General features: G+C 45.1%; 4 protein-coding genes across 7 annotated transcripts in view; 3 read left to right on the top strand and 1 right to left on the bottom strand.

The window, feature by feature from the left end:
• The window catches only part of LOC126558132 (E3 ubiquitin-protein ligase RING1), a 470,233-nt gene that overhangs the window by 117,079 nt on the left and 339,407 nt on the right, over window positions 1–13,747 (top strand). The window lies entirely within an intron of this gene.
• The window catches only part of LOC126559169 (MOB kinase activator-like 1), a 284,421-nt gene that overhangs the window by 21,952 nt on the left and 248,722 nt on the right, over window positions 1–13,747 (top strand). The window lies entirely within an intron of this gene.
• The window catches only part of LOC126557706 (nucleolar protein 56), a 357,328-nt gene that overhangs the window by 15,840 nt on the left and 327,741 nt on the right, over window positions 1–13,747 (bottom strand). The window lies entirely within an intron of this gene.
• LOC126557239 (ABC transporter G family member 20) lies at window positions 1,018–9,034 on the top strand. The gene is made up of 10 exons (XM_050212945.1): window positions 1,018–1,132; window positions 4,585–4,881; window positions 4,953–5,172; window positions 5,265–5,632; window positions 7,352–7,586; window positions 7,662–8,026; window positions 8,115–8,203; window positions 8,290–8,466; window positions 8,525–8,611; window positions 8,676–9,034. Exons 1-10 carry the CDS (start codon window positions 1,023–1,025, stop codon window positions 8,885–8,887), a joined length of 2,160 nt encoding a protein of 719 aa, XP_050068902.1. The 5' UTR covers window positions 1,018–1,022; the 3' UTR covers window positions 8,888–9,034.

The following is a 13,747-nucleotide window of genomic DNA, read 5'->3' on the forward strand; positions in this document are numbered from 1 at the left end:
AATAGGAAATAATTATCATGTTTGTCGAGAGAGCCTTTTCTGTGAGTTGTTAACGTCTTTTCATCTTCTAGCGTGAACCTTGACGATTTCAATGTCATCAATTTCTAGCCTTACAAGCTTTGGCAGGTCCGGTGGAGAAGGCAACAACGGCGCAGGTCGTCACCCGCTAGGTTCGAGGTTAAAATCTCATCTGGATCGTTTTCCTTGTAGGTGATGATTTGACTGTCCAATTACGTGATATCAAAAAATCCAGTAAGCTTATCATCCATTATTCAACTGGTCATCAATCCAGTTCAAGAATAACATTTCGCAACACGCATTATTAAGATCTTCAGATCCTTTTTATTATTCTTCCACATTCTTTTGTGAATGGGTTTCACCAAGAAATCAGAAATAGATCTCCCACACTTTTAACATAAGAATAATCAGCCATCAAACATTCTACTGTGTCTGGAGCGTATTGGCTAAAACGGGTTTTCTCATATCCGTAGACATATTTCATTCTAGACGTTGAAAGCGTTGAATGAAAGTTCCACTAATGAGTAGTCGAGCAGTGGACGTGATCAGCGTTGTTGTTTGTATCACACCCCGTTGCTAATCAGTAGAACCGACACAAAATACACGTGCGAGATCGATCCTACCCCCAATGTGTTGTTTTAGAAGTGCCGATTTTATGGCTGCCATGTTTACTACTTTACCGTCAAATATTGACGAACTATTGGTGGGCGTGTGCACAGAGCAATCGGATACTAAATAGACTCAACACAACGCAACGCACCCAGTGCAATTAGAGACTAAATAAGCTCTGATAACACCTTCTAGCTGCGAGCTTTTGCAAGGTAAAAGCTAAAACTATCAATAATGATTGTTTCTGAGGTATGAGCTGATCGAGACCACCTTCCCGCAAGAGCAGTGTCCTTGAACAAAAAAAAGTTTCTTGAACCGGCTTATAATTTCCCATTCTCTTTATTGCTTCTTGCAGGACCAGAAGACGAACGGACATCATACGATACGGCTCCAAGATGACTGCGGTGGAAGTGATATCGGGCTACAAATACTATGGCAAAGCGAACGATCCCAACAAAAAGATCGTTCTGAATCATCTCAACATGAGCGTTACCCGTGGCTCGATGTAAGTAGTCCCTGGTGATGCCTTTCCTGCTTGCCAGGTGTTCCGGACTCTATGTAAAACATTCTTCTCTTTACCTTTGCTTTTCGCGCCAGTTTAGCTCGTCCACTTGCTCCGGACCGGCACCGGTCCGGCAGGTTTTCTGAGCGGTGATGAGTTGAATTGTGTGGGGTGAGAGAATTTTTAATGAACACCAATCGAAAGCCCTCGATTGGCACCACTTGTTCGTGCTAGAGTGGTTCCACAAAAGGGAAATCACGATGGGACGCAACAATACGCCCGGACATGAAGGTGATCTTCCGCGCGTAGAAAGATGGATGCGCGCTATGGAAAGCTTGCTCCTGTTTGAAGGCTAAAGTTGAAGTTCAAGTGTGATTTCCAAGGATCTGAACCGTTGTGCTACACATCGGGGCCAGCCAGGTGGGCGTCCTCCAGGTCGCTAGTATTACACAAAATGTGCCTCAAACACGGTCGGCGATGTTGACGCCAGTGCAAGGGGCCGGTATTGGTGGCCCCTTGGGTGTAGTGGCATTGTGGGGAGCAGTTTCATGGTCAACGACAAATTCTCCCTCGGCGACACGATCTACGGTTGGTTCTGTTTTTGTGTCCACTTCGCTTTTTTAAAACACAAACACACACGTGTATCTCGACAATCGATTGAAAGACTATCAGAAGCGAAAGCCGTTTTCACTTGCCCTTCGAATGGAATCGCGGCGGGTGTTTCCTTCCCAGCCGGGTGTCCGGCCGGAGGATTCGTCGCGCGTTAGGAAATTATACAGGCACGAACCGTGTTCACGTTCTGTTTTGATTTCGATTGCAACCCGGCAGGACGTTGGGGTGTTGTTGGAGATGTGCGGTATCGAGGCTCAAGTTCATACGTAAATGATGAAGATCACGCAACAATGGACGGGTGATGCTCTTGTTTGTTGCAGCAAGAAGAGCTTTCTGGCGGATGAGAGCTTACTAGAAAATTAAGTAACCTTTGGGGTTGGGGGAGATTCCCTTATAAGGTGTGGAACATGCAAATGATGTGTCCTTCTATGAGTGAGTGTGATGTGAGTGTGGCGTTCCCCTTTTTCTTGCTTCTTACGTGCACGAAAGCGAGAAATGGACAAAAGTAACACATTATCTTCGTATGTGAAAAGTACATGTCAAGGCCACGCGTTCCATGTACGCGACGACATTTCGATGAGCATAGCGCAGTCTTCCTTATGGGCCTCGTCATAATGGTTGGGGTAGAAAAGAAGACAGCAAAGGACATATCTTCGCCTGAAGACTCAACGATGATGAATGGGTTGTGGAGAACCAGCTAGAAAGAAATTTAATGATCATCTCAGAGACTGTGCTGAAAACCCCTACATCATCCATTCGATATATTTGAAATTCCATCATCGAAAAACCTCAACAGGGATGTTTTGGGGCGTTTGACTGATTTTTTCTTTTGAACGTAGCACTTTCTGAGGGGTGTTGCTATTGCCAAAATAGCCCCAGTTACATAAACGGACGGTGGTGGGTTTTTTCGATTTATGAACCCCAATCGTGGGCACTGTGTCATAGAAAACTGGTTTTCTGGAAGATTTGGGAATAGGGAAAATGTAGGAGCTGGACGGATACGACACACTGAATTTGGACGCTAATGATAATCAGTATGGTAAATATTATAAAAGCCCGTTTTTCGAGCCGAATTTGCTACCGTGGCCGATAGTGGATGTAATTACGATCGATTACCGTAAAAGAGTTCTTTATCTAGGCATTAATTAGCAGTACGCGCTACATTATTAAAACACACTTACCTCGAGTGGTCGACCACTTTAACACTGCGTTACTAGACATACACACTGGCACCAATTGTGTCACCCTGGTCGCCCTGGTACGTCATCGTAATCGCCAAAGACGGCTCTTTTTTGTGTGTAGATGTTGTAAATGCATTGTTTTAACGTTTGCGCAACAGCCGTGGATTAATATCTCCATTCTTACCGCAACACGAGCCACGGTGACAACGAGTCACCACCACCCTCCACAAGCATCTATGTCTCCTTCCCTCGCGTTAATTAATAGGTATCATTAATTTAGTCCGACGGATCCGTCGGTCCACTCTGACCCATTTCAAATCGCTTTTACCGGTGTGTGAGTGAGTGCCCAAAAACGAGACCGTGAGATAATGTAATGTGGCCCCAAAAAAATAGAACCTCCTGGAAGCGGCTAGGCGAAACACAACAGTGGAGTTAAAAACAAAACTCCCTTTCTTTTATGTTGAACAGCAGCGGAAATCGTTCAAGCCGGTGCTCAACACTGAATGCACTATCATCTACTAAACAACGGTACACTAACCCTGCTCACTAGTGGGTGCTCGTTAGTGTGGTCGACAAGAAACAACAACTGTCTCAAAATTCACTGGAAGACCTTCAGATAGGCTCATTGCCCCCAAGGCGGCGGGCACTATGTGGGGTGGGAAGGATATGAGTCAGAAGAGTCTGTGTAGGGGTTGATTAGGTTTTTCGCTTCACTTTTTGGGGCCTTTGCCCACTATGACCTCCTTCTAATCGATCGGTTTTTAAGTCGTTTTCGCTTTTTCTCGCTGCTGATTACTTAACCTTTGGTCGGCTGAGGCACGTGCGGTCATTTTGGCTGCCAAGAGAAGGTATTTAGTGTGATCATGAGCATTGCAGATGAAGTTGTGGTACAAATTTACAGCTCAGTTTACACCTTCAAATATTTTGGTAATGCTGTCCGATCATCAACTGTGACGTACGTACACTATATAGTAAAGACCCGATTATAGTGGTCTGCCAGATTTATAGTCAAGCACAAGGAGTTTCCCAAAAGTTGTCACCTTCATAAAAAATATTACAAAGAGTGGGAAGTGGTGCAATCATCTACACGAAACGAATGCTGAAAAAAATTATGCGTTAGTTGATTCTTCTAGATCTCAAGCATGACAATTTTAACGTGCTCAGGTTAAGCCCGATTGCGAACCTATGGGCAAATTTTAACAGAAGAACATATTTTCTAAAAATAGACGTTCTTTGAACTTAAAAAAGTCCGACAAATTTATATTTGGTTCCTATGGCTCTGGAAAACTAGTTTAAGGTAATTTTTGCGTTCATATAAGTCCATGATAATACTCATCTGTGGCCTATACAATGCCTTTGACTTATCAGAAACTGATTCATTTATTGAGACATTATTATGAACCGTAACGAACCGAGTTTAATAATAGTTTATTTTGGATTTTTTGTGAAAAACCTGTATCAGTCTGATGATCTGAGATGATCATTAAATTTCTCAAAGCGAAACAAACTTACTAATGCTCGACGTGATTTTTTTTGTGTCCAAGCCCAACTCCTAGAGAGTTCCAGCATTTTTTTTACTTTCAGGATGCCTCATAGCCATTAAGAGATGTTTTGGCATTAGCATCAATTAGTAACAATTACCTAAAATTCCTCCATTTTCAGCTATGGACTGCTCGGTGCTTCCGGTTGCGGCAAAACCACACTACTGTCCTGTATCGTGGGGCGAAAGTTTCTTAACGATGGCGAAATTAACGTACTCGGCGGTACGCCCGGCACAGCTGGTTCGGGCGTACCGGGTCCACGGATCGGTTACATGCCACAGGACATCGCGCTCGTCGAGGAGTTCACCATCAAAGAAACGATCTACTATTTCGGCAGAATATACGGCATGTCGAAGGAAAAGATTCGGGAACGGTACAAACTGTTGAAGCATTTACTCGAGCTGCCCGGCGATGATCGGTAATTTGTGCGGTTGCGGGATCTCCATTTTGCAGAATGCTCCTACTAACTGCCCTTTAATGTTCATATAGATACGTCGGTAACTGTAGCGGTGGTCAACAGCGGCGAGTTTCGTTCGCTGCCGCCATGGTACACGAACCGGAGCTGCTCATACTGGACGAACCGACCGTCGGGTTGGATCCGTTGTTGCGCGAAAAGATATGGCAGTACCTAGTCGAAACGACCAGTACAAGCAAAATGGCTGTGATTATAACGACACATTACATCGAGGAGGCAAAGCAGGCAGGTTTTGTAAGTATTGCGCCGGTTTCGGCCGCTTCTTCCACCCCCGCGGACACGATCACGATCTTCTAGCGTGTGACCGTGTTTAACTCTTTCCACAGATTGGCCTGATGCGAAATGGCATACTGCTCGCGGAGGACACACCGATGAACATCCTGGAGCGGTTCTCCTGCACATCGCTCGAGGAAGCCTTTCTCAACCTCTGCCAGAAGCATGGCCCGTCCGAGGAGGCCGACCGTACGACACACCAAACGCAAACGCTGCGGGCGATCGCGGGCACACAAGACCTCAAGAAGGTAATACCGGCGCTGACCACAAACGAACAGAAGGCGAAAGATGGGGGAGGTTTGTTTGCGGAAAAGCGGAAACCACTTACCAGCACGATTAAGGAGCTGGTCAGCTTTACGAGCAGGCGGCGCATGAACGCGCTGCTATCGAAGAACTTCCTCCAGATGATCCGACAACCGGCGTGAGTAGATTGGCATTTGTTGTAGGCTTGTGTGGCATTGGAACGTCCATATCCTTCGCTATCAAGGCCTGACCAAATAACCCTTCTCCGTTCAAAAAAGTGTGTTTGTATGAGTGAAAAGGTGTGTGCGTGTGTGATCTTGTTTGAAAGGGAACATGGGTGAGTGACGGGCGTGGACAAATCTGTGCCCAGAATGATGTTTACACCGTTTATTTGTACTACATTTCATCGCCATCTCCATTATCCATCTCTCATAGAACGTTTCATCGATCAAGCAACGGACGCACCAGGACCATAAAGACACATGACTTCGTACATTCGCACGAGAAAGTGCGACACTTGTGTGTTGTTGTGGGTTGTGTTGTACTGGAGACTTTCGATGCTGGGGGGGTTCAAAATTTTCTTCTCCTTGTAATATAACTCAGTAACTATTCGTAGACTATTAACCACACACTTACCAAACTTATGACATCTTTAATGTGTAAATATGGCGATAATTGTTGTGATATCTTGTTATTTATATTTTCATTTATTTATTTATGTATTTATTTATTTATTTATTTATTTATCCAAATTTTAGTAACGCTTTTAGATATTTTGATTTAGTGTTCAAGTTTTTCACTACAAAAAAAACTTTGAAGAACCTAATACAATCTAAAACATCCTTGTTGTACAAAAAACTTGTATATAATGCAATGATTAAATTTCCTAATTTATTTAACAAAAGAGACATAACAAAAAAAATATCTTAATCTTTCTTCAGCATAATTACTCCTGAAAGTATGCAAATATTGTCTTTGTGAACTTTTAAACGTGAAAATGCTAAGTGAAATTGCTGGCAAAATTTGACGTTCATTATTGCCTTCAATAAACACACTTACGAGTACATCAGACGATTGGACGTGGTGCGGGATGCATTATATTAGGCACTTATTTATTTTAAAGAATTTTTTATTTCGATTAAAAAGTACAGGGACAGTTTTAACAGTACTCACACACTACATATTTTCGCTACTGATGAGCACTGCTTATATAGCAGCAATCGATCCTTCGTCGCTCGTAGTCCTTTTTTGAGTCCAGCATGCAGTCATTGCTGTCGGTTTCCGTTAGTCGCTTACGATGACTACATGAAATCCTGGCAACGAACTTAGGCACATCTTAACAACATGCTTATTGCAGGCACACTAACACATTTGAAGTCTGATCGTAGTTGACAAAATCGGTGCGCGAAAACGCCTAAGTCTAGGCGAAGAGCGAGAATGAATAAAAGCTGTGGAAGATTAGAAGTTTGATAAAATTCATGGTTACGCTGTTAAGCCCACGAGAATCATTAAGAAAAAACGCTGTAATGCCGCTTGGGTTGTTATAAGAGAAAAACCACATTGCATACTATCAGGCGTTCGCTCTCCTAACAAGAAATGGTTTCCAAAATTAAACTACAACATAATTACCCGTTTTCCAGACCAAGCCCTCTCTTCTAGATGACGCCGTCTAGGGTACAAAGAACGTTAAACGCGACCGAACACCCACTGCACGTTTCGTTCATTCTTTACCACCTTTCTCTTGCCATCGACCAAAAAACCTAAGCCCAAATTCCCAAACCCGATGCCCCAAAAACCCGACCCGACGATCGTGTTGTTACAGCTCAGCTTTTTAGTGCAAACATGTAACCGAGACTTTTGTTTTCCTTTTCGGTGTTTCCCTTACGCCATGAAACAGTGGGATGGTCTTCCTGTTCCTGTATCCGATATTTCAGCTGGTAAGCTTCTACGTAGCGGTCGGTGGCAATCCGAAGGATCTCCGGCTAGGGATCGTAAACGAGGAGCTGACAAACATACGGCAGTGCTTCAACGAGTCACTTATGACCACCTACTACCGCGAGGACTATGACTGTGATCTGTACAAGGTGTCGTGTAGATTTATGGAGAAGCTTAATCGGAGTGTAGCGATACAGGTAGGGAAATACACTAAATACTTCGAGCCGGCCAATGAACTATACCGACTGATCGTTCGTCTACTCTTTTCGCAGGAATACTACGACACGTACGAGGATGCGTATCGCGATGCGCGGAAGGGTAAGATTCTTGGGTTCATTCACTTCTCGGAAAACTTTACCGAATCGCTGCAGGACGTGCGGGACAATGTGCGGGACGCGGACGACGGTTCGTTCCACACGTCCGAGATTAAGGTGTACCTGGACAAGTCGGACCAGCAGATAACGTTCTTCATCGAGAAGAAGCTGCTGCAGACGTATCGCGAGTTTGCGGAAAGTCTCATGTCCGACTGCCGGTTGCCCAAGCAGCTCGCCAACATACCAATCACATTTGAGACGCCCGTGTACGGGACGTTCGACGAAGAGTTTACCGACTTCATGGCACCGGGCGTCGTGATGACGTAAGTGTAATGGCGGTTACGCCGATCGTTAATGAGCAGATGTGTAATGGAGGGGGTGTGCTGGGGTTGCGGCTTTCGTTTCTTGCAGGATGATCTTCTTTCTGGCCACGCTGATTACTGCCACCATCTTCATCACGGACCGGTTGGAGGGGGTGTGGGATCGAACGATTGTTGCTGGTATGTGTGCGATCAATCTCGGGGTACTTTCTGGGGTGCTTAATGTTCTTAAATGCTCCCTTTTTTTTGCTCTTTTCGGTACATAGGCATCACAGCACTGGAATTATTGCTGGCGCACATCATCACTCAAACCTCCATTATGCTGCTACAGTGTCTAGAAATTATTCTGCTTGCCACTTTTCTTTTCGATGCCCAGAACCAAGGTAGCAACATCACTGTGGTTGGTCTGCTGATGTTGCTGGGCTTTGCAGGAATGCTTTACGGTAGGTGTTGGAATAAATTGTAGTCAAACTAGAATACTGATCTCAGATCTTATTGCAGGTCTACTAATATCGATCTTTTGTGATGCACATTCCACGGCCAACTTTATGGCGACTGGTAGCTTCTATCCCATGATCATCCTATGCGGTAAAATGATCTTTACCCATCATCAGCTACTAGGCTACTACTAACTTCATGCCATATTTTCCAGGTATTCTGTGGCCACTGGAGGGTATGCCCCAATATCTGCAGTACGTTGCATACTGCTTCCCATTCACCATACCGTCCATAGCGGTACGAAACGTACTCACGAAGGGCTGGAGCATTACCAACTCCCAGGTCTACATGGGATACGGTGCGGTGGGCGTGTGGATAATAAGCTTACTATTACTATGCCTGCTCGGGTTGAAGATAAAGAAATAGTTCGGACCGGAGGAGTGTAGATCGGGTACGGATTAAGCAAACGGGGATGGGAATTAAGTTTTGGGTAGCAGCTATCGATAGTATTTAAACACGAAACCAACAGGGCTACACGCTGGGATGTAAGTTTTATGCTCTCCTTCACCCTTTTTCCCCCAAATTCCCCGTACACTCCCCGCATCTAAATATTAGGATGGTAGTTTGTAAGAAGGTGCAAAACACGGTATTTTCCCCGAATTTTGCTCAACCCCGTCCGGACGTCGAACGGAAAGAACACACTATTTAATCAGCCCGTGGGGTGGATGCTTCTTCTATTTTTCCCCTTGTACATAGAGCTTGTTACATACGAACGGAAGGCTATTTGTCGAAGCTGCCAATGCCTGCTGAAATCTGCTACCGTGTTTGATTTTCTATGTGAGTGCAAGAGTGTGTGTTTCTTTTAAAGTAACAAAATGGATTAGATTAGAGGTACGTAATTTGCGGCAGACAAGAAGTTTGTAGCAATAGTGTGGAGCAAAGATAATGCGATAGCGAGATTGTGGAACCAAAACGAGATAGGACGCTTCTTATTAGTAATACCGCGAACACGATGAATAGCAGAGTGGTAGGGAGATATGTAAGTTTACCTTGTCTGGAAGTCTGTCTGTGTCCTAGGTTTAAGAAATGTTTGTAACATGTTTTTTGCTTATTTTGTGTTACGTAATGAGAAATAAACAGAAATGCATACAATGTTGAGGAATTTGATCTTATATGTTCAGGATAGCTATATCAAACACTTCTTCTTGACCTGCTTAGGGTTTAAAGGAAACCTAGGTTTAGGGCTGCATCCGATCTCCGACAAATTCTACACTATCTGATCCAGTCAACGAGATCCCTGTACTGCTCTACGTCTCGTGACATTGTCCAGGATTCTTACTCGTAGAGGACTACAGTCGATAGATCGTATGTTGTTGGAGTCTTCTGGATCACAGGAGTTGTTGAAACCTTTAGTGGGAACGATCCCTCCACAATGTCCTTCAATTGTCCGAAAATAAGATCGTAGATAGCAGAACTCTTCGAAATCACCGCCGTCATTTAATACTCTGATTTCAAGTCGTGCTTTAGCAAGATCACAGGCTCCTATTAGCTATCAGCGTTTCATTCGGTGTATGCATTTCACACCGCCACCGATGTCCGTCCGATGATGTCAATGTCTTCTGGGAAGCCAAGGAATTGATGTAAAACGCGCCAACACAGACTTTTGTCGTATTCTGCCAATATAAAAATTCCATTTGCCTGGCGGACGTATCACCTCTTCCCTAATTGAGCCTACTACGGACTTAGACGACGTAAAAAGACTTAACGGGCTGGATGTAGCCTTGCGACTCTTTGCACGACTTTTCGCTCGACTCAAAGATTTTCTCAAAGATTAAAAATTTATTCGGTCAGTAGTGCAATTAAGTAGATAAGCGAATGAGTAAGGAGATATCTATTAAACTTCTTCAATCAATCTTCACTGGAAATGGAATGTATAGATCCAAATTTATACGTTTATTGATTCCCAAACTACAAATTCAACTGACAAAAAATCCCCTACTACTCAAAAAAATATATACGTTAACAAAACTGTAAACACTGGAGGTTTGATCCTGTTAGGACCTACTAAGCTATCCTAACCATCCGTTCCCACGGATGGGGGAGTGCTTTTCTCTACCAATCGGTTCCTGATGGATCGTTGTTTGCCCATTGCCAAACTGGTCCCATTTTTCCCACCCTCTGCACTCAGATCAAGCTTTTTCGTTACACCGTTCAATGCCTCGGTACGCTTCATCTTCGCACTCCCGAACGCACTCGTTGTAGGTCGTTTGGAGACTCTCGGCGTTGGTGCGGTAGCGACGGTAAGCGAACAAATTATCGTACTGAGGTGTTGTACCTTAAAGTTCTTTCCAAACGTTACGCCGTCCGTTTTCGAGCGCAAAAAATTCAAATGCTGTTCATCGAACTGATATACTTCTTGCTCTTCAGGGAAGTACAACAGCTCCGGATCGGTGATCGGTGCCGGTGGCACAATCTCCTCCAATGCGGGTGGTTCCACCTTCGGCACTGGTGAAGATATCATCGGTCCCGGTGACTTTCGTTTCCCATCGCATACAAACTCCAGCTCGATCCCCTGATCCTCCATAACCCGTCCGGCGAATGCTTTGTTTTCGTTGATGTACTTTTTCGCCATCGCCAGTGCCTTTTCGCGGCATTTCTGTTCGTGACGATGGATCCTCTTGCGTACCCTTACTAGACGGCGCGCCTCGAAGAAATTGGAAGCGAATATTGGCTTCCGTATCTTGCCCTCCGTTGATTGCCACTGGCGCTGCAACGATTCCAGCGTGGCATCGTTCGTTTGTGTTTCGCCGTTTAACAGACGCTCGATTTTCGAATCATCCGCACTGGTAAGCATTTGATCGATCACGACCGGCTGTACGGGAAGTACGATCGATTCCGGTTTGCTGTACGATTTCAACGTTTCCGGACTTTTCTCCGAATCGTCGCCCGATTGGATGCCGGACGAGGATGAATCGATCGGTGTACGACCACCAACAGGTGTCACTGAGCGGTAGCTTCGATCACTTTTCTTGCTAGAGGTCGGTGATTGCACCGTGTCGCCAGCATCTTTTGGAGGGGTCTTTTCTTTTTCAGGTGGATTCTCCGAGGATTCCTGCGAAGCGGGTAACTTGTCCTCGGTGCACGCATTACCATCGGTTGGAGGTGGTGGTGGACCACCAGATCCACCTCCGTGCTTATCATTTCCATCCTCCGAATCACGATCGCTCGATCGTCGGTTGTTGTTTGGATGCTTGTTACGCTCCTGATAGTGATCATCATCATTTTTGTTCGGGTCGATGTCATTCTTCTCCTTCTCCTCAACAACTCCCTCTTCATCGATTTTGTCTTCGTTTTCCTTCACTTCTTCCTCCTCCTTCTTCGGCTCTTGCTCTGTCTCGTTTGCCAATTCAGCACATTTTGCTACAGGACTTGAGGGAATATTCTTTGCACCCTGGTCGCTCTTCACACTGCAACTGCTGGCATCGGACAGGCCTTTTACCTTCGATGGACTGTCCTGCGCCACTACTTGACCATCGTCTGAGCGTGAATCTTTTGTATTATCATCACTGAACGTGTCTTCACATATCTTAAGTGAATGTTCCGACTGGGACGTCTCATCGTCTTGCAGCGCAAGATTTGGCTGATCTGCTTCTTTGGATTTTTCGGGTGTTTCGGTTGGAGTTTCTGTGGGAGTGACTGTTGCCGTGCTATCATCTGTAACGGTATGATTTAATTATAAAAAATGAGCATTACAAGCAGCCCCGATTTCTTACCTTCTTGGTCCCGATCTCGATTGGCATCACCCAAACTTTCATCACCAACAGCACAAACCATCGCTGACGGGCGTCCAGTGCCGACGAAATCATACTCATCCTTCTTGAAATCGAACGTTATCTTCTTACTTACTTCGGTGCCCTCATTTTCACCCTCATTGGAGCAAGACACCTTGTCCATTGAACTGCTAAACAGTGTAGGCATTTGTGCCTCTTCCGTAATGTCCAGTCGTTCGTTTTCTTCCGAAGGCTGCACCTCTTCACTAGACGATTGGGCAGTGCCCGTCAGTAGTTGACTATTGCTGGACACTTGCGACAGTTGAGAATCATTAGTCGGTGCAATTTCCTGACTAAACTCCGAATCTTTCGTCGTCAGATTTTCTTGCTCATTGTTTGTAGGCACATCATTCAATTGCTTAGTAGGTGTTTTAGGCACCGGACTGTCCTCTCTATCATCGCAACTTTTTACCGATTCCTGCGACGTTAGCCCACTGATGATGGACGAGTTGGAATCGTTCGTTTCTTCCTTCGTTTTGCTCGGCGAACGCATTTCGAGCGGTTCGAAGGCGGGCGATTCAAAATCATCCGGCTCTTTTGACTCATCCATCGGGTCATCATCATCATGCTCCTCCTCATCGATTGCCATATTTTCCACAACGTGTTCGTCCGGTTCTTCAGCGGGAGGTGGCGGTTGTGGTGGTTGCGGTGGTGGCGAAGGAGTAAGGCAACCTTCCGATTTTTTGTCCGAATCCGGACTTACCGCTTCCAGATCTTCAAGCAAGGATTCGGCATGTGTGATGGGGTGCTCATTCCCGTTGAACGATGACTTTGGTTTTTCGATTCCAAGATAGTTGTACACAATTTCTTCCACCTTCGGCTGAAAGATGGTAGCTATTTTCGGGTTCACCACCTGATCCACTATCCGTTCCACACCCGCATCGAGAAATCCAGACCTGGCCACACAATTGGCATTCGTTAGGGGGAATTCATTTAATATCGCTCGAAAAGAAAATTAATTGCATACTCACTCGATGATGTTTTTACGCAGCTGGTCTCTCAGTTGATTTTTGTACCGTATGTTATCGGACCATTCCTGCTGGCCGAGAAACTTGTTCACCGTGCCTTCCACGCGCTGCCGCAAGTTTTGATAGGCTGGCTTCGTGTCCACGTCCGCCAAACACTCTTTCCGGAACTGATCGAAAAGACCTTGAGACTTAAGCTCCTGCACCATGGCGTCGATAAAGTGCGGATCGTCTATCATGATGGCTATCGACGACGACACACCCCGGGGAACGGGTGAGCAACTTTAGCTATGCCATAAACAAGGACATTTAAAAAGCGTATTAATCAGTAACAATTGTACGTAAAACGAAGAATACGTGATTTTCGTCATCGGGCTTCCTGCTCGATGCCATCGAGAAAAGGACAATTGCGCACCATGCAGTAGCGTGCAAACACTACGTTCGGGCGGTATTAACAAAACTAACTACCAAACAATTACCTTTTAGAATAG

This window comes from Anopheles maculipalpis, chromosome 2RL, assembly GCF_943734695.1.
Source record: "Anopheles maculipalpis chromosome 2RL, idAnoMacuDA_375_x, whole genome shotgun sequence".
Lineage (NCBI taxonomy): Eukaryota > Metazoa > Arthropoda > Insecta > Diptera > Culicidae > Anopheles > Anopheles maculipalpis.

Coding starts and splice junctions, on each gene's coding strand:
- LOC126557239 (XM_050212945.1), top strand. CDS start 1,023: ATGACTGCGGTGGAAGTGATATCGGGCTACAAATACTATGGCAAAGCG. Junction 1,133..4,584: donor AGCGTTACCCGTGGCTCGAT/GTAAGTAGTCCC, acceptor CTCCATTTTCAG/CTATGGACTGCTCGGTGCTT. Junction 8,027..8,114: donor GCACCGGGCGTCGTGATGAC/GTAAGTGTAATG, acceptor CGTTTCTTGCAG/GATGATCTTCTTTCTGGCCA.